Here is a 20,329-nt window from a genome sequence, read left to right on the forward strand (position 1 = left end):
TGATGGAATGAACCCCTTGCCAAAGCAACTGGTTCACTATGCTCTCCATGAGGGTTTTATTATGCATTATCACTCTGCAGTTTACTGCCATGTGATCCAGCGGTTTGTGGTGTTGGTTAGAATCATAGAATTTACAGGAAGGAGGCCATTCAGTCCATCGAGTCTGCACCAGCCCATGGAAAGAGCACCCCACTGACGCCCACACCTCCACCCCATCCCAGCAACCCCACCCAACCTTTCGGACACAAAGGGCAATTTAGCAAGGCCAACCCACCTAACCTAACCTGCACATCTTTGGACTATGGGAGCAAACCAGAGCACCCGGAGGAAACCCACCCAGACAGGGGGAGAACGTGCAGACTCCACACAGTTACCCAAGGCAGGAATCGAACCTGGAGCTGTGAAGCAACAGTGCTAACCACTGTGCTACCTTGCCACTCCTGGTAGCCCAGTTCCTTTCCATGCAGCGGCCCTGCCTGATGGGATGACTGTCAGCTTCAATCTGAGTGCAGTTTAGGGGCGCTGGGGGGCCATGCAGATGCAGCAGTAAGGACCTGGGCGGACTTTCACAGAGCTCTTATCTGAATGAATCACGTGGGTGCGATTTTTAAAGGGGCTGTGGACAAATCACTAACTTTCGGAGCACAGCTGCGCTCCGAAAGAGTGATTTGAAACAAACCTCTTGGACTTTAACCTGGTGTTGTGAGACTTCTTACTGTGCTCACCCCAGTCCAACGCACCTCCATATCATGGATCAGAAATCAGTGAGAGGGGGCGTGGCCCAGCGGGAGAGAGGGGGCGGGGCGGGGCGGGGCTCTCGAACGCACGTGCTCCGTCTTCCTCACCCACCCAGCAGCCGGCTGCCATGGAAACAGTGGAACGAATACAAAGTTTCCCGGGATACCGCAGCATGTTGCAGTTCAAAGCAGCTGCCTGCAGTGGCTACAGTTACCGTGCGCTGACTCCAGCCAACTCCGAAGCACTTTGAGGCGCTGTGTGGGTTATTTTGCTCCCTTCCAAAAATAAACCTTCATTTAATTTAAATGTTCTTAATTTAAATCCCCCCCCCCCTCTTCCCTCCCTCCCGGTCCCCGTGTCATGGCAACGACCAAGCCGACTTTCCTGGCGCAGCCGACGGTGAAGTGCGTGCGGGTTTACCGCAACGGGGACCCCTTTTACGCCGGGAGAAAGTTCGTGATCAACGAGCGCCAGATCTCGACCTTTGAAGCCTTCCTGAAGGAGGTGACCAACGGCCTGGAGGCGCCTTTCGGGGCCGTTCGCAACATCTACACCCCCCAGCAGGGCCACCGGGTTTACGAGCTGCAGGAGCTGGACACCGGCAAACAGTACGTGGCAGGCGGCAAGGAGAGGTTCAAAAAACTAGAGTGAGTGCAACAGTAGCAATATATTATTATTCATAATTATATGCACCTATTTAAACATGCCAGTAAATCAGCATAACTATATTTAACAGATCTTTTTTGGATTCCTATATATGTATCTATGCATCCAGAGAACGCTTAGTATTCAATGATTGCACTGTTTTGAAAAATGAACTGGGTTTGTAAACTGTTGTAAATCATCAAATTATCTGATCAGTTAATTCCTGAATTGTTTCATTCAGTGAAAAATTAATTTTCGATCTCCAGTTAATGAATTGTTGCAAAGAACTTTCAGATTTATCCTTGAAGGTACTGATAACACCATATTATGAAACTTCTGATAAAAACAGTATTGTTACAAAAACTTTTCAAAGTTACACTCGAAGCATGATTGGTGTCATTCTTTCCTACCCTGGCTACCCTCTTTCCCGTCTATCCGGCTTTGAATGGTGTGGGGAATATTCTGCATGGACCAGACCAGTCTCAAGGTTGTCATTTTGTGGAATGCCAAGAAAGGCATTATTTCTCACGTCCTTTAAAATGCATTGTTGAGGGATTACTATGAACAGCAGTTATTCGTTGCTATGAAATAGGATCAAATACAGAGTCAGATTCATTGCCCAAAATGTTACATGTTCGAAATGGTAAAAAATGGGTGCAATTAAAATCTTTGTCCTTCGCCATACAGAAAAATCGAGAATTGAGTCGGTAACAGTATGATAGACCATCAATGTATACGTTCTTCGTAGTTAAAATTTAATTTTGCATTCAATAACCTAACATAAAAGATAAAGAAAGTGGAAATTGTTTTAAGGATTAAACTGATCAGATAATTTGCATCCAGCAACTTTGAGACGAATGACACTAATTTGGACATGATGAGGATTTGGGAAGTTTGTTTTAAAAAAAAAAATCAGGACTTAAAGTATCTTTTTCCAGCATTTCGTTTTGATTAATTAATACTTAAATTACTTGTAATTCTAATAGCCATGTTGCATTAAGAGATTGTATGAATCACTTAATTGATTGTTGATGTGAGTTTTATAGTTTAATTGATCCTTTTCTGCAATGCATGGACCTTTTGCATAATTCAGTGTGTACTTCTGAAAACTGCCGAAGTGCGTAACTGAGTACAAAAACAGCTCTTCTAAAAATGCTGTTCTTAAAATTGTGAATCTCTACAATTGTGTCACAGTTACACCCTTCATGAAATCTGGAAAACTGTGAAATTTGCCTGACTGGTGTATTTTTATTTTCCTGGAAATACTTTAAATGAAATATCCTGAAGTAAATTTACTTCCTGAGACTGGGAACCCGTTTTTATTTATACGCCAGTTATATTCTAGTTGATGTGAAATGGTTTGACCGTTGATTTGATGCAAACTGTGTAGTATAATTTAGGTGTGAACCTTTTTAAAGTTGGTAGTCTTGCACTGTTTGCTTCACAAATACACTGCAATAAGTGGGAAGCAATTTTGAAAAAGAAAAGAACTACCTTTTGAAATTGATCAAATTAATTTTTAGGCTCAGATTTTTGCCATGGTGCAGAGCCTGTCCTTTGTGGCAAAACTCCCGAAAATAGCTGGGAATTCAAAGTCCTAACCACAAACCTGGCATGTTTGATTTTTGTGGGTGCTGAAATGGAGTCGTACCAGGGTTTGCACATACAGAGTTTGCAGGAGGTAGCTGGCCATTTAAATTACCAACTACCTCCATTGAAGTATGATTTTGGTAGGCCAGGAGTGTGGAACCCAGAGTGTACAGGTAAGAGGACGTCAGAACTCTGTGGGCTTGTTTGAGTAGTCAGGATAGGAATGATAAGGTGCCCCTTTGAATTTGCTCCTTTGGGGAGGTAAGGCACCCTTTGGGATTGTTAAAAGTAAACACGGTTCAGTGTAAAAAATGCTGTCAAGGAACTGTCAAAACGTCCAAGAACAGTCAATGGATACTAGGTGAGTTGGCATGGAGGAGGTAGCGGAAAAGGGTGGTAGGTGGGGGGTATAGATTGGCATAGAGGCTAGAAAGGGCTATGAGGTTGGGGAGGGCATTAGGTGTCATGGGCGTATAGATTGGCATGGGTGGTATCATGGGGGATCATGAGATGGCATACTTTGTCCTGGATGGGACATGAAGAGTGTAACAAGGGGTGGGGTCTTGAGGGATTTTTTTTGTGTTTTAGTTTAAAAAATTTAATTCAATGCTGTGCTAGAGCAGAGGCAGGCCTTTTGCCCAGCCCATCCCTGCACCCGGCAGCCTCCATACCTCTTCTGGGGGTTGGTGGGCCCGACTTCCAATCTATCCCGCCCCTGGCATGCAAATCCAAACGAAAGGTTGCATTCCCAGAGCCAGGATTTCTTCTGTCTCTGTGCACCCAACCTGGTGCAATCAGGCCTTAATCATAATGCCCTAAACTTTTCAGGTCCTTCATGCTGTGGGAATCATTGTGGGCAGGATGGAAAGTTCAATGGGTGGGAAATTCTGATCCACTGTCTGGTGGGACTGGAGAATCCTGCCCAATGTAAATAAATAGTTGGCTGCCTTCTGCTCCTATTGAGTTGCATTTCAATGTCATTGTGTGCAACTTGGCTCATGTAAGCATGTGCATGCACGACCTGAAAGTAAAGTGAAGCTGGCAGTATAATTATGGTCTCAGAGTAGTATCTACAGTGTGGCAATGCCTTGCAGGGAAGAACAGAAACATTTCTCATGGACCTTTTCTGCACAGTGCACTTGTTAACAACTAACGTTGCCAACCTTCTTCTGTTCTACCCAGAGGACAATGAAGGCAGGGTCATTGAATTTAAATAAAATACTAAGTTGGATACGCCAAATAGCCTCTTCTGTGTCGTAACAATTCTATGATTCTTGATTGACCAGTGAGTCAAAGGGTACAGGGATTAGGCAGGAAGGTAGTTTTGAGGCCATATCAGGTCAGCCATCATCAAATGGTGGAGCAGACTTAAGGGGGCAAATGGCCTATTCCTGCCCTGAATTCATATGTTTCTATGCACCCACTGTGATGAGTGTAGAAATTGATATATATTATAGTTTATATTTGTGGCAGTAATGTTAATAAAAACCATGGTTTAAAATACATACAGGCAGTATGTCGACTAAAGTTGTAATTAAGGTGTAAGAAAAGGTGAGGTAACCATTAAGAACATAGGAATTTCCAGATGTTCACCACCCTCTGTGCAAAGTAGTTCCTTATCTCCGTTTTAAATCCACCATTCTCAACCAAAATCTTGTGACCTCTCATTCTAGATTGTCCCACAAGGGGAACATTTGATCTACGTTTACTTTATCAATCCCTTTTAGTATTTTATATATCTCGATCAAATCCCCTTTCATTCTTCTAAACTCCAGCAAATATAAGTCCAAACTGTTTTCTCCTTGTATGTCAACCCTTTCATCCCCGAATAATGAACTGCCTCCAATGCCATCACATCCTTCCTCGAATAAGGAGACCAAAACTGGACACAATACTCCAGATATGGGGGTTCTCCCCAACACCATATACAATTGCAACACCACTTCTCTACTTTATGCTCCAATTCTTTTGCAATAATCGCTAAAATTCCATTTTCCTTTTTTATTACATGCTGGCATGGTAGCACAGTGGCTATATAATAATCTTTATTGTCACAAGTAGGCTTACATTAACACTGCAATGAAGTAACTGTGAAAAGCCCCTAGTCATCACGTTCCGGTGCCTGTTCGGGTACAGAGAGAATTTAGAATGTCCAAATTACCCAACAACATGTCTTTCAGGATTTGTGGGAGGAGACTGGAGCACCCAGAGGAATCCCACACAGACACAGGGAGACCAAGCAGACTCCGCACAGACAGTGGCCCAAGCTGGGAATCGGACCTGGGACCCTAGAGCTGTGAAGCAACAGTGCTAACCACTGTGCTACCGTATTGCCCATAGCACTATTGCTTCACAGTGCCAGGGACCCTGGTTTGATCCCTGGCTTGGGTCATTGTCTGTGCAAAGTCTGCACATTTTACCCGTGTCTTCGTGGGTTTCCTCCGGGTGCTCCGGTTTCCTCCCACAAGCTCCGAAAGACGTGATTGTTAGATGAATTGGACATCCTGAATTCTCCCTCAGTTACCTGAACAGGCGCCAGAGTGTGACGACTGTGGGATTTTCACAGTAACTTAATTGCAGTGTTAATGTAAGCCTACTTGTGACATCTAATAAAGATTATTATTATCTGCATACTGACTTTCTGTGATTCATGAACAAAGACAACCAGATCCCATTGTCCAGATGCATTTTGAATCTGCTTTCCAGTTAGATAATTCGCCTTTATATTTTTTCGGCCAAAATGGATAACCTCACACCTATCCACATTAAACTCCATCTGCCAAATTCTGGTCCATTCTCCTAGCCTATCTATGTCCACCTGTACAGGATGAGATTTCCCAGCCGTGCCCGTCTGGCGACCGGAGAATCCCGCCCGAGAGCAATGGACTTTTCCATTGTCTGCGTCTCGCCTGTGGCGATCTTGCAGCAGGCGGGGCAGAAGAATCCAGCCTTTTATCTCCTCTTCACTGCCTGCTTTCCCACATATTTTAGTATCATTTGCAAATTTTGCTATGTTAGACTCTGTCTTTGCTTGCAGATAATTTATATAGATTGTAAACTGTTGAGCTCTGAGGACTGACCCCTGCAGCACCCTGCTAGTTACAATTTGCCTGCCAGAGAAGGACCTATTTATCCCGACCTTCTGCTTTCTGTCAATCAGCCAGTTCTCAATCCAATCTAGTACTCTATCTCCAATCCCCTGTGATCTCACCTTCTAGATTGTCTTTAACCATTTACATGTTTACATATAAATGGCTAATGGGATATTGTTTTTATTGCTGGAGATTCACTCAAATGTAGATAATTTATGAGGGAGTGGTGTTTAGGCCTAGCTAAGTATGCCATGGGACAACATAATAATAATAATCTTTATTGCCACAAGTAGGCTTATATTAACACTGCAATGAAGTTACTGTGAAAAGCCCCTGGTTGCCACATTCCGTTGCCTGTTCGGGTACACAGGGAGAATTCAGAATGTCTAATTCACCTAACAGCAATTCTTTTTGGGACTTGTGGGAGGAAATTGGAGCACCCGGAGGAAACCCTTGTAGACACTGGGAGAATGTGAAGACTCCACACAGACAGTGATCCAAGCTAGGAATCGAACCTGGGACCCTGGACCCTTAGTGGGATACAGATAATGTAATTAATGGGAGGAGCCATTTCTGTCTGTAGTTTTGTAGTTTGCTTGAAGATTTTAAGTTGAACTGCAGTTTACCATAGGATTTGAGTCTGACAAGGCAGAAACATTTTCAGGTTGTGGATAGCACAATCGCTTCACAGCTCCAGGGTCCCAGGTTCGATTCCGGCTTGGGTCACTGTCTGCGCGGAGTCTGCACATCCTCCCCGTGTGTGCGTGGGTTTCCTCCGGGTGCTCCGGTTTCCTCCCACAGTCCAAAGATGTGCAGGTTAGGTGGATTGGCCATGATAAATTGCCCTTAGTGTCTAAAATTTCACTTAGTGTTGGGTGGGGTTACTGGGTTATGGGGATAGGGTGGAGTTATTGATCTTGGGTAGGGTGCTCTCTCCAAGAACCGGTGCAGACTCAATGGGCTGAATGGCCTCCTTCTGCACTGTAAATTCTATGATTCTAAATTCTATGAAAGTGTGTCTCTCCAAAGTCTGCACAGATAAGCAGGTAACCCTGTTTGTTAACTTTATTCATTATTATTATTATTTATTATGTGTTGGGTGGCTTCATTGCAATGTAGTGGAGGTATAGATAGTAAGTTTTTTTTTAATAACTGCTAATTGTAAAGCTATTTCTTTGATATTAATGTAGTTAATTCTTCATTTAAATTAAAGCTTGTTTTAACATCAAAGATACCTATTGGTCAGACTCATCACTCCTGGGGTGAAAAACCTTTTCTCACAGTTTTACAAATTGAAAATTGTTTGGGGATTCTCATCCAGTATTCTTACAAACGTTGAGGTCTGTTCTGGTATCCTACCACCACCACTGCCCTATTGGCTTTGTGAGTTGGACAACAATCACTATCTTCCGCACATTTCCTTCCCAGAATTTACTTCCACTTTCAACAGCACCCTTCCTATGCACTGCCATATTGTGACAATGCATTACATCGCAGCTTTTACATTTGGCTCACCAGGTTGCAACATATTTCCTTTTACTGGAACCTCCATTCTTGGTCCTATATTCCACTATCTGCCGCGCCCATGCTACCATTGGCAGTGTTTGTCCTTTACAGCAAATCACATGTTAGCCTCTGATACCCAATTCCCCTTCCAGTGCCTTGACATATTCCACTCCTCTTGTCATTCCTTTTGAATCCTCGATCTCTGCCACCTTGCAAGCTCCATCCCAAAGTTCTCCCTGAGATAGCTCCTTCAGCAACTACACTGAGTGAGACTTTCCACTTCTCCTCCTACTCACAGGTATTCTTTTAACCTTGTTTCCTACCATGTTCCTGATTACCGACAAGACCATCTCTCTGACAGCTTTTTTTATTGCTGACCATGTATTCCTATTTCCTTTCAGCCTCATTTCTTTCCCATCTGCCACCAAGTCATTTTTACAATCGCTCTTCCAACTGCAAATGCCTGACACCATCAAAGGCAAGGGGTGTGTGGACTTCCCTACCATTAAGGTTAAGACCATTCATTTAGCTGCCTCCACCAATTCCCATCCTCTGCTTCAGTTTAAAATAGTCATCCTTGTGTTTAAATCTCATCATCTATGCCATCTTCTCTATCCTCCTGCAGCTCGACAACTCCCCAGAACTCTTTCTGTTCCTCTGCCTGAAGTCTTCTCTGCTTCCTTTGCCATGCCACTGTTGGCTTGGCCTGCCTCCTCCTAAACCTCATATTATGGAATTCTCCTTCTAAACCCCTCTGCCTCCCCACTTGCTTCTCTTCCTTAAAACTCTGCTTAAGGTAATTATCTTACCACGCATTTTGGCCACCCTTCCTAAATACCTTAACCATTGAGTTGGTGTCCAATTTTAATTGATGTCAATTCTCTGAAATATCTTGAAATGTCCATACACTTTAAATGTGCAAGTATCACTTCATATTGTTATTTGTTCATTAAGGCTCTTTGCTCTGTTTTTCTTGTACCCGTGAAGGTTCTTTGACTTTTTTTTCTCTCTGTGCCTCTTTGTTGACAAATTTACTTTTCATTTTTTTTCAATGTTTTCATTGCATTTTTTTTGTAATATACAGAACAAAGATAAGCGTGAACATACGTTTGAAAAATAAAAGAAAAATAAAGATAAATATATGCACATCGCTCGGCTTATTTTTAATCACAATCCTCCCTGCTCCCGAATTGACTGTACTTGATTTTATTTTAAACTAAACTTCACTCATCCATCTGAAGAAAACCAAGTAATCACAAATGTTCTTTTCAGCTATTTTCAGATAGGAATAAAGAAGAAAAAGCCACTGCCGAAGGACGTCCAGGTATGTCCCAACAATATATTGCCGTTTACTTTTGATACTTTTCAGTTATCCCTGTGGATTTTAACTCTCGTTAGAGAATGCTGATTTACCTTTTTTTTAAAAAAAATTGTGTATTTTCTGTAATGTGTGTGATTAGCTCAGTTTTTGTGAATTAAGTACTCATTTGTTTGATAAATCCCTTTATCGTCATTTAATGACATTCTGCTGATATTTGATAAACAATTGGGACCAGAGCAACTATCTACAATACAAACATTGACTGCTGTTAAGGGAGATCAATCTATAATATTATTGCAGAGATTACAAGGTTACAGACACATGATGACTTATAAAAGCTGTAACCCAAGGAGTGGCTGTAGACTGTAAACAAGAAGCAAATATAAACCTGCAGGCAGTGTTTTGTTGTAGCTGTACACAGCATATACTCTTCATCAACAGGAGTGTGCAATCTTAATGATAGGAAAATTGGGACTACTCCAGAGCAGGTTATAAAATTTACCCTATGGAACTAATTACAGGCAGTCCTTGACTTAATGATGTTCCAGTTATGATGTGCCGCACTGACAGCTTTTATAAATTGACACCCTGTTTTGACTTTGCAATGTCGGTTTTGACTTTACGACGTCACACCAGCAAACAGTTGGTCTTTACCAAATTTTTTTTAAAAAGCGTTTTTATTCAACAAATTTTCAACATCTTTACAAAACAACCCCCCCCCCCCCCCCCCCCAACAGTCAACGGTAACCAACTCCTGAAAATGCATGATGAACAAACCCCAACAATTGTAGAACCCATCATGCAACCCCCTCAGAGCAAACTTCACCTTTTCTCGGGTCAGAAACTCCAGCAGGTCGCCTCCACCATGCCAAGGCACAGGGCGGAGAAGCTGACCTCCATCCCATCAAGAGCAATCAGCGACACAAAGGCTAAAACATTTGTCCCTGCAGATCAGGCTGGTCCGACACCCCGAATATGGCTTCTAGGGGACTGGGCTCCACGTCCACATGTAGAACACCTGAGATGGTACTGAACACTTCTCTAAAACCTTTCCATCTTCGGGCAGGACCAAAACATATGCATGTGATTCGCAAGGCCCCTCCCACATCCTCCACCTCTTCGAAACAGCGGCTCATCCTAGCCTTTGTGAGGTGTACCCTATTCACTACCTTAAGCTGTATCAGCCCCAGCCTCACACCGAGACTCGATGCATTTACTCTCCGCAGCACCTCACATCGCAGACCCTCCTCCCGCAACATCACCAACTCTTCCTCCCACTTCACCTGAACCCCATCCTCCTCCAAGATCCTCCCGCAAATTGCTGAGACAACCCCTCCCTCCCGACAACATCGCCTCCAACAACGAGGAGGCCTGCACCTGCATATACCGAAAGCTTTCGCCCCCACACCAGCCCAAACTTCTCGCCCAACTCCTCCAAACTCTCAAATCGCCCTCCCAGAAACAAATCCTTTGTTTCCTTAATTCCCCCTCTCTTACTATCCCCGAGTCCTTCCATCCATCCATCCTCCTTGGCTCGAATCCGTGATTCCCCCGACCCAGCTCCCAACTTAAAATACTGTCTCATCTGCCACCACCACCGGACTCACCGTATACTTCCCCGGGGCCATCGGCTTTGCCTGATTGTGGGCCACCTGCACCCCAACTACCTAAACTGAGACCCTGCCAGGTGAAATGGCAGCCCCCCCACTCACTATCCCCATCCACAACCGCGAGCTCCTCAGTGCAATAGCCAAGGCTCTCTAGCCAGCACAAACAGAAGGGGGGAGATGGGGCATTCCTGTCTCCTACCCCAGTGCAATGCAAAATACCCGAGTTCATATTATTTGTGCGCACACTCGTCATTGGCTCCTTATAGAGCAGCTGCACCCACGCCACAAACTCCGGCCCAATCCCAAATGTCCCCAATACCACCATCAAATAACTCCACCCGATCAAAAGTCTAGCGGTGTTTACCACATTCACCCCCTGTTTAAAAAAAGAGTCCGGCGGGGGTGAGGAAAAACATTACAGATTGAGTCTGTCGGGGGCTCTGATCCTCCGCTGCGATCACCTTTAGTCCTGGTGGTGATGTGGGTGCCGACGTGGTCACCAGCGACTCCGGGAATGTGTTGTCCTCTTCTTCGTCACCCCTTGGTGGATCCAGTGTGGGGGCGGATCCTGCTGGGGTGGGAGCTGTGGTGCGGTTTGCTGGTGGGAGGGTGGGTAGTGCAGGGGTGAATGAGGCAACTGGGGGGGGGGGGGGGGGGGAAGGAAGGAGCGGTATCAGGTCAGGGGTTGTGGGTGGGGACCCAGCGGGTGCCAGGTCCCGGAGGGAGACTGTGTCCTGTCGCCCGTCAGGGTGTGCCACGTAGGAGTACTGTGGGTTTGCATGGAGGAGGTGGACTTTCTCAACCAAGGGATCTGATTTATGACTCCGCACATGTATCCGGAGGAGGACGGGCCCAGGAACTGTCAGCCATGTTGGGAGTGAGATCCAGAAGGTGGACTTCCGAGGGAAGGCAAAAACTCGTTCGTGAGGGGTCTCATTAGTAGCGGTGCACAGGAGCGACCGGATGGAGTGGAGCGCGTTGGGGAGGACCTCCTGCCAGCGGGAGACCAGTAGCTTTCTAGACTGAAGGGCCAGCAGGATGGCCTTCCAGACCGTCGCGTACTCCCTCTCCACCTTCATGTTTCCCCGGGGGTTGTTGCTGGTCGTCCTGCTCGAGGCAATGCCCTTGCTGCGCAGGAACTGACTCAGCTCGTCACTCATGAAGGAGGATCCCCGATTGCTGTTAATGTAGGTGGGGAAACCGAACAGCGTGAAGATGCTGTGCAAGGCTTTGATGACCGTGGCAGAAGTAATGTCGGGACATGGGATGGCGAAAGGGAACCGGAAGTACTCATCAATTACGTTGAGGAAGTACACTTTGCGGTTGGTGGAGGGGAGGGGCCCTTTAAAGTCCATGCAGAGGTGCTCAAAGGGGCGGGAGGCCTTCACCAGGTGCGCTCGATCTGGCCGGGAGAAGTGCGGCTTGCACTCTGTGCAGACTTGGCAGTCTCTGGTTACAGTCCTGACCTCCTCAATGGAGTAGGGCAGGTTGCGGGCCTTGACAAAATGGAAGAACTGGGTGACCGGCAGTGGTCATAGTGGAGAGCCTGGAGTCAGTCTACTTGTGCGCTGGCACATGTACCGCAGGATAGGGCATCAGGGGGCTCATTGAGCTTCCCCGGGCGATACAAGATCTCACAGTTATAGGTGGAGAGCTCGATCCTCCACCTCAAGATCTTGTCATTGTTGATCTTGCCCCGCTGCGTATTGTTAAACATGAAGGCAACCGACCGTTGGTCAGTAAGGAGAGTGAATCTCCTGCCGGCCAGGTAATGCCTCCAATGCTGCATAGCTTCCACAATGGCTTGGGCCTCCTTTTCGACAGAGGAGTGCTGAATTTCAGAGGCATGGAGGGTGCGGAAAAAGAAAGCCATGTGTCTACCCGCCTGGTTGAGGGTGGTGGCCAGAGCCAAGTCCGATGCATCGCTCTCCACCTGAAAGGGGAGGGTCTCATCAACTGCATGGATCGTGGCCGTGGCGATGTCTGCCTTGACCTGGTGGGCCTCAGCCGTCAGGGGAAAAACTGTGGACTTGATGAGTGGGCGGGCCTTGTCTGCATAATTAGGGACCCACTGGGTGTAGTAGGAGAAAAACCCCAGGCACCGTTTCAGGGCCTTGGGGTAGTGGGGGCGAGGGAGCTCCAGGAGGGGGCGCATGCGGTCGGGGTAGGGCCCTAGGACTCCATTTTTCACGACATTGCCAAGGATGGCTAAGTGGTTGGTGCGTTACACACATTTCTCCTTATTGCAGGTGAGTTTGAAGAGTTTGGCGGTATGGAGGAATCTTTGGAGGTTTGCGTCGTGGTCCTTGTGGCCGCAGATGGTGACACTATCTAGGTACGGGAAGGTGGCCCGCAGCCCGTATTGGTCAACCATTTGGTCCATTTCTCACTGGAAGACCGAGATCCCATTGGTGACGCCGAAGGGAACTCTGAGGAAATGATAGAGGCGGCCAGCTGCTTCGAAGGCAATGTATTGGCGGTTCTCCGGGCGGATGGGGAGCTGGTGGTAGGCGAACTTCAAGTCTACTGTGGAGAAGACTCGATACTACGCAATCTGATTGACCATGTCAGATATGCGTGGGAGGGGGTACGCATCGAGCTGCGTGTACCAGTTGATGGTCTGACTGCAGTCAATGACCATCTGTGCTTCTCTACCACTTGAGCTCTCCAGGGGCTGTTGCTGGCCTCAATGATCCCCTCCCGTAGAAGCCGTTGGACCTCCGACTTGATAATGGCCCTGCCCTGTGCACTGTACCGTCTGCTCCTAGTGATGACTGGTTTGTAATCCGGGGTGAGGTCCGCAAACAGGGAAGGTGGATCAACCTTAAGGGTCGTGAGGCCGCAGACGGTGAGGGGGGGCAGGGGTCCGCCGAATTTCAAAGTAAGGCTTCGGAGGTGGCATTGAAAATCAAGACCGACTAACATGGAAGCGCAGAGATGGGGGACGACGTAGAGTCTGAAGTTGCTGAACTCTACACCCTGAACGGTAAGGGTCGCGACACAGTACCCCCGGATTTCCACGGAATGAGATCCAGAGACCAGGTAGATTTTCTGGGTGACAGGGAGTACCAGGAGGGAGTAGCGCCTTACCGTAGCAGGGTAGATGAAACTTGCTGTGCTCCTGGAGTCAAAGAGGCAGGTCGTCTTGTGCCTGTTGATCTTTACCGTTGTCGTAGCGGTCGCGAGGTTGTGGGGCTGAGACTGATCCAGGGTGATGGAGGCGAGCTGCGGAAGATGTTGGGAGGTCCCGGGCTAATCAGCGGTGGCGGAGGTATCAGCGGGCAGCGAACGGTCCGACGAGCAGGGGTCCTGAGGCACGGTCCAAAATGGCGCCGAAGATGGTGGCGCCCACAGGGCTTGTGGTGCAGAAGATGGCAGCACCCCTGGATCACACATGGGGGGGAGGGTGTAGCAATGCCGGGCCTGGAAACAGCGACGACCGACCGGGCGTGGATAACGGAAACGAAGTGGCCCTTCTTCCCGCACCCGTTGCAGGTCGCGCTTCGCGCCAGGCAGAGCTGCCTGGGATGTTTGCTCTGGCCGCAAAAATAACATGTGGGCCCTCCGGAGTTGGCTGGCTGTGGCGCAGGCTTGCGGTGTACTCGAGTCGGCAGCTGGTGGGGCCCACTAGCGACGAGGGTGCCACGCGGTCGGAGGTGTAGGCCTCCACATTACGGGAGGCCACTTCCAGGGAATTGGTAAGCTGCACAGTCTCTGCAAGATCGAGCGTACCCCCTTCCAATAGCCACTGGTGAACGTACGTAGACTTGATGCCCGTGACATAAGCGTCTCTGATTAGTAGTTCAGTTTGTTGGACTGCCAAAACTGCCTGGCAGTCACAGTTCCTACCGAGAGTCTGTAGAGCCCGCAATAAATTGTCCAGAGTCTCCGCGGGGAGATGCTGTCTCGTGGCCAGGAGGTGTCTGGCGTACACTTGATTCATCGACTTAATGTACTGTCCCTTTAGTAGTGTCATCGCTTCTGTGTAGGTGGGAGCATCCTGGATGAAGGGAGGAATTTGATGGCTCACCTGTGAGTAGAGGACTTGGAGCTTCTGTGGGTCCGAGAGTTCTTCAGTGGCTGCTCTGAGGTAGCCTTCAAAGCAGGCTAGCCAGTGCTCGAAGGCAGACGTGGCGTTGGCTGCATGAGGGCTCAGCTCCAGGTGATCAGGCTTGATTAGGAAGTCCATCTTTTAAAATCTTGCGCAATAAATTGATGTACCATTAATTACCACGAGACAAGAATGATGAAACAATCGAGGCTCTATTGCACAAGATGTTGTTCCTCCTGCAGCTGGAACCAGAATGGGAGCAGCGCAGGAGAGCATACACTTTTATACACCGCCTGCTGGGAGGAGCCAGCAGGTCAGGATTTACTGTGGTACCTGTAATACAGTGGAATACCGTAATAATACATGCAATGTGTTACTAGTGGTGTTTACCACACAGGCTCTAACAACTTTGGCCCCTCCCTCCACCACACTCCCGTTCACTAGCCAACCTGATAGCGACCCCCCCCCCCCGCCCGCGGCCACATCCTCAGTAACCCGGCCCCACGTGCCCCAAAAAAACAACCTCCTTTAAACCAAGGAACAATACAGAACCCCACCCAAAAGGAAAACTCTCATCTCGGTCCCAGTCCATCAGCCTTAACGAACGTCTCCGCCGCCTCGAAATAAAAATCCCTCAAAGTGTGCGTCACTCTCAACTTCACAGGGTAAACCACTCCAAATCTCACTCGGTTGTCATATAACGCCGCCTTCACCCATCCAAAGTTGCCTGCATTCTCACCAACTCCGCCGTTAGGTCTTGGTATATTCGTATACCAATGCCTTCCCACTTCACATCTCGTCTCTGCTTCACCCAGCTTAAGACCTTCTCCTTTACATAGAACATGTGAAAGCAGACTATAACTGTCCTTGCGGGCGCATTGGCTTTACGCTTTGGCCTGAGCTACTGATGTGACCTTTCCAACTTGTAGCTGGAGGATTGTTCCCCCTCTCCCATCAACTCCGCAAACATCTTTGCAAAATACTTAGTTGGCCTCGGGCCCTCCACCTCCTCAGGCAAGCCCACCATTCTCATATTTCGCCTTCTCTCCAGGTCCTCCATCTTGGCTCTGAGCCCTTTGTTGGCCTCCATCACCTTCCACAGCTCCTCACCCACCGAGGTGAACTGGTCGCTATGTTGCGACAATTCTTCCTCCACCCTCTTCAACTTCTATGTGAAAGAGACTCCAGGATGGTATGTTGCCTCCCTGGTGCCAGGGTCCAGGATGTCTCGGAACGGTTAGCGGGCATCCTGAAGGGGGAGGGCAAACAGGCAGAGGTCGTTGTACATATTGGTACTAACAACATGGGCAGGAAGGGGCATGAGGTCCTGCAGCAGGAGTTCAGGGAGCTAGGCAGAAAGTTAAAAGCCAGGACCTTGAGGGTTGTAATCTCGGGATTGCTCAACGTGCCAGTGAGGCTAGAAATAGGAAGATAGAACAGCTAATCGCGTGACTGAACAGCTGGTGTAGGAGGGAGGGTTTCCGTTATCTGGATCATTGGGAGCTCTTCCGGGGCAGGTGTGACCTGTATAAGAAGGATGTTTTGCATCTAAACTGGAGAGGCATAAATATCCTGGCCGCGAGGTTTGCTCGTGTTACACGAGAGGGTTTAAACTAGTATTTTGGGGGGGGGGGGGGGGGGGGGGTTACCGGAGCAATACGTCAGAAGGTGAAAACATTGAGGGAGAACTAGGAAATAGGGCCAGTATGGCTCTGAGGAAGAGCAGATGGGGAGATGTTGCTGAAAACAGCGGGTCTGGTGGCCTGAAGTGCATATGTTTTAATGCAAGAAGTATAACGGGTAAGGCAGATGAACTTGGAGCTTGGATTAGTACTTGGAACTATGATGTTGTTGCCATTACAGAGACCTGGTTGAGGGAAGGACAGGATTGGCAGCTAAACGTTCCAGGATTTAGATGTTTCAGGCAGGATAGAGGGGGATGTAAAAGGGGCGGTGGAGTTGCGCTACTGGGTAGGGAGAATATGAGGCTATATGGGTAGAGATCAGGAATAAGAAGGGTGCAGTCACAATGTTGGTGGTTTACTACAGGCCTCCCAACAGCCAGTGGGAGATAGAGGAGCAGATAGGTAGACAGATTTTGGAAAGGAGTAAAAGCAACAGGGTTGTTGTGATGGGAGACTTCAACTTCCCCAATATTGACTGGGACTCACTTAATGCTAGGGGCTTGGATGGGGCAGAGTTTACAAGGAGCATCCAGCGGGGTTCTTAAAACAATATGTAGATAGGGAAGGGGCTGTACTGGACCTGGTATTGGGGAATGAGCCCGGCCAGGTGGCAGAAGTTTCAGTAGGGGAGCATTTCGGGAACAGTGACCACAATTCAGTAAGTTTTAAAGTGTTGGTGGACAAGATTAAGAGTGGTTCTAGGGTGAATGTGCTAAATTGGGGGAAGGTTAATTCTAACAATATTAGGCGGTAACAGAAGAACATAGATTGGGGTGGATGTTTTAGGGTAAATCAACATCTGACATGTGGGAGGCTTTCAAATGTCTGTTGAAAGGAATTCAGGACCGGCATGTTCCTGTGCGGAAGAAGAATAAATATGGCAAATTTTGGGAACCTTGGCTAACGAGGGATATTGTAGGCCTTGTCAAAAAGAAAAAGGAGGTATTTGTCAGGGCTAGAAGGCTGGGAACAGACAAAGCCTATGTGGAGTATAAGGAAAGTAGGAAGGAACTGAAGCAAGGAGTCAGGGGGGCTAAAAGGGAATTCATTGGCAAATAGGGTTAAGGAAAATCCCAAGGCTTTTTACACGTACATAAAAAGCAATAGGGTAGCCAGAGAAAGGGTTGGCCCACTGAAGGACAGGGGAGGGAATCTATGTGTGGAGTCAGAGGAAATGGGTGAGGTACTAAATGAATACTTTGCATCAGTATTCACCAAATAGAAGGAATTGGTGGATGTTGAGTCTGGAGAAGGGTGTCTAGATCGCCTGGGTCACATTGAGATCCAAAAAGACGAGGCGTTGGGCATCTTGAAAAATATTAAGGTGGATAAGTCCCCAGGGCCTGATGGGATCTACCCCCAGAATATTGAAGGAGGCTAGAGAGGAAATTGCTGAGGCCTTGACAGAAATCTTTGGATCCTCACTGTCTTCAGGTGATGTCCCGGAGGACTGGAAAATAGCCAATGTTGTTCCTTTGTTTAAGAAGGGTGGCAAGGATAATCCAGGGAACTACAGGCCGGTGAGCCTTACGTCAGTGGTAGGGAAATTACTGGAGAGAATTCTTTGAGTGATCTACTCCCATTTGGAAGCAAATGGACGTATTAGCGAGAGGCAGCACGATTTTGTGAAGGGGAGGTCGTGTCTCACTAACTTGATAGAGTTTTTCGAGGAGTTCTCAAAGATGATTGATGCAGGTAGGGCAGTGGATGTTGTCTATATGGACTTCAGTAAGGCCTTTGACAAGGTCCCTCATGGCAGACTGGTACAAAAGGTGAAGTCACACGGGATCAGGGGTGAGCTGGCAAGATGGATACAGAACTGGCTAGGTCATAGAAGGCAGATAGTAGCAATGGAAAGGTGCTTTTCTGATTGGAAGACTATGACGAGTGGTGTTCTGCATGGATCAGTGCTGGGACCGTTGCTGTTTGTAGTATATATAAATGATTTGGAGGAAAATATAACTGGTCTGATTAGTAAGTTTTCAGACACCACAAAGGTTGGTGGAATTGCGGATAACGATGAGGACTGTCAGAGGATACAGCAGGATTTAGATCGTTTGGAGACTTGGGCGGAGAGATGGCAGATGGAGTTTAATCCGGACAAATGTGAGGTAATGCATTTTGGAAGGTCTAATGCAGGTAGGGAATATACAGTGAATGGTAGAACCCTCGAGTATTGACATTCAGAGAGATCTAGGTGTGCAGGTCCACAGGCCACTGAAAGGCACAACACAGGTGGAGAAGATAGTCAAGAAGGCATACAGCATGCTTGCCTTCATTGGCTGGGGCATTGAGTATAAAAATTGGCAAGTCATGTTGCAGCTGTATAGAACCTTAGTTCGGCCACACTTGGAGTATAGTGTTTAATTCTGGTCACCACACTACCAGCAGGATGTGGAGGCTTTAGAGAGGGTGCAGAAGAGATTTACCAGGATGTCGCCTGGTATGGAGGGCATTAGCTACGAGGAGAGGTTGCATAAACTCGGTTTGTTCTCACTGGAACGACGGTGGTTGAGGGGCAACCTGATAGAGGTCTACAAATTATGAGGGGTATAGACAGAGTGGATAGTCAGAGGCTTTTTCCCAGGGTAGAGGGGTCAATTACTAAGGGGCATAGGTTCAGGTTGCGAGGGGCAAGGTTTAGAGTAGATGTACAAGGCAAGTTTTTTTTTTTTTACACAGAGGGTCGTGGGTGCCTGGAACTCGCTGCCGGATGAGGGGGTGGAAGCTGTGACCATAGTGACATTTAAGGGCACCTTGACAAATACATGAATAGGATGGGAATGGAGGGATACGGTCAAAGGTAGTGCAGATGATTTTTGTTTAGACGGGCGCATGGTCGGCACAGGCTTGGAGGGCCGAAAAAGCGCTGGCTTTGAAAGCAGGCCAGCAGCACGGTTCGATTCCCGTAACAGCCTCCCCGAACAGGCGCCGGAATATGGCGACTAGGGGATTTTCACTGTAACTTCATTTGAAGCCTACTCGTGACAATAAGCCATTTTCATTTCATTTTCATTTCAAGGGCCGGTTCCTGTGCTGTACTTTTCGTTTGTTCTTTGTTCTCTCCTTGCTCCCACAATTCGACAAACATCTTCATCACTCCCACCTTTTCCAGGGCAATCACCTCTTCCACCTATTCTTTCATCGCAGTCATCTCCCTCCAAAGCACTCCATATTCTTGGTAAACAGCCCCTCAACCTCCACCGACATCACCTCAGTCAGAGCTTCCACCGTGAGTGGAGCCGCCCCACCCATCGTCCCAGCCCCCACCATCTTTCTTCCTGCAGGACTCACAGCCTCGCTCGATGGCGGACTTTCGCTCGCCCCCTTGTTCTCAGCACCCTTCTTTCTGCGTCTTCGACATTTCACGCCTTCCTTATGACTTCCCACATTAACTCATTCACTAACTACCCCTGAAACCAAGCATAAAAGTCCAAAAACCAGAGACTCTAGCGAGAGCCACCTCCATCTACATGTCTCCACCGGAAGTCCCCCTCTTTACCAATTGCTATGTTCTTTATTTTCTGCCATTCACTTCCTCAGGAAGGGCAAATTGCGTCTCAGATACAACATAGAAATGTCTTTGAAAGTGGAGGCACTGTTGTATCATGGGCTGCACTGGATACCAATTATGCTGAACCAAGATCCCACAAACATTTCACTCTTTCGTGAAAATAGGATATCTATCGTGCCTTGGTTCAGGAAGCAATTCCCCATTTATAACATTGTTCCTCTGGGAAAACTGCTTCTGACTCCCAACGTTACAACTTGCACATGGTTTCCGAATCATTTGTGTTGTAAGTCCGAGAACTGCCTGCAGCTTTAAGTGATGACTCTTTCACGCCTGGAACTTAACAGTTCTGTTCTTTTGAAGAACCGTTACCTGAAATATTAACCTATTTGCAATATAATCTATTTTTTTTTTGCCCCAACCAAGAGTGCAATCTTAAGAAATGTTGGCTGGTCAAAACAAAGCAAGAAAAACGAGAGCCAGGTCTGAGTGGGGAAAACTGGCAGATAACAGTTCAATGGAGGGAAGTTATCCAATTAGGATCCAAGAAAGAAAAAATTGGAATTTTAAAATATTAGTG

General features: G+C 47.4%; 1 protein-coding gene across 3 annotated transcripts in view; it reads left to right on the forward strand.

The window, feature by feature from the left end:
- The first annotated feature begins 850 nt into the window (after positions 1 to 850).
- Positions 851 to 20,329, forward strand: part of LOC119965930 (doublecortin domain-containing protein 2-like) — a 240,548-nt gene continuing 221,069 nt past the window's right edge. For 2 of the 3 annotated variants that reach the window (XM_038796955.1, XM_038796954.1), the window contains exons 1-2: positions 853 to 1,385; positions 8,844 to 8,895. In XM_038796955.1, the coding sequence (XP_038652883.1) occupies positions 1,099 to 1,385; positions 8,844 to 8,895 (339 nt within the window). In that variant the 5' untranslated portion in view covers positions 853 to 1,098. Of the gene's footprint in view, positions 1,386 to 8,843; positions 8,896 to 20,329 lie in introns of all 3 variants that reach the window. The other variant, XM_038796956.1, reaches the window with a different exon arrangement.

The sequence above is a fragment of the Scyliorhinus canicula genome, chromosome 5 (genome assembly GCF_902713615.1).
Source record: "Scyliorhinus canicula chromosome 5, sScyCan1.1, whole genome shotgun sequence".
NCBI lineage: Eukaryota > Metazoa > Chordata > Chondrichthyes > Carcharhiniformes > Scyliorhinidae > Scyliorhinus > Scyliorhinus canicula.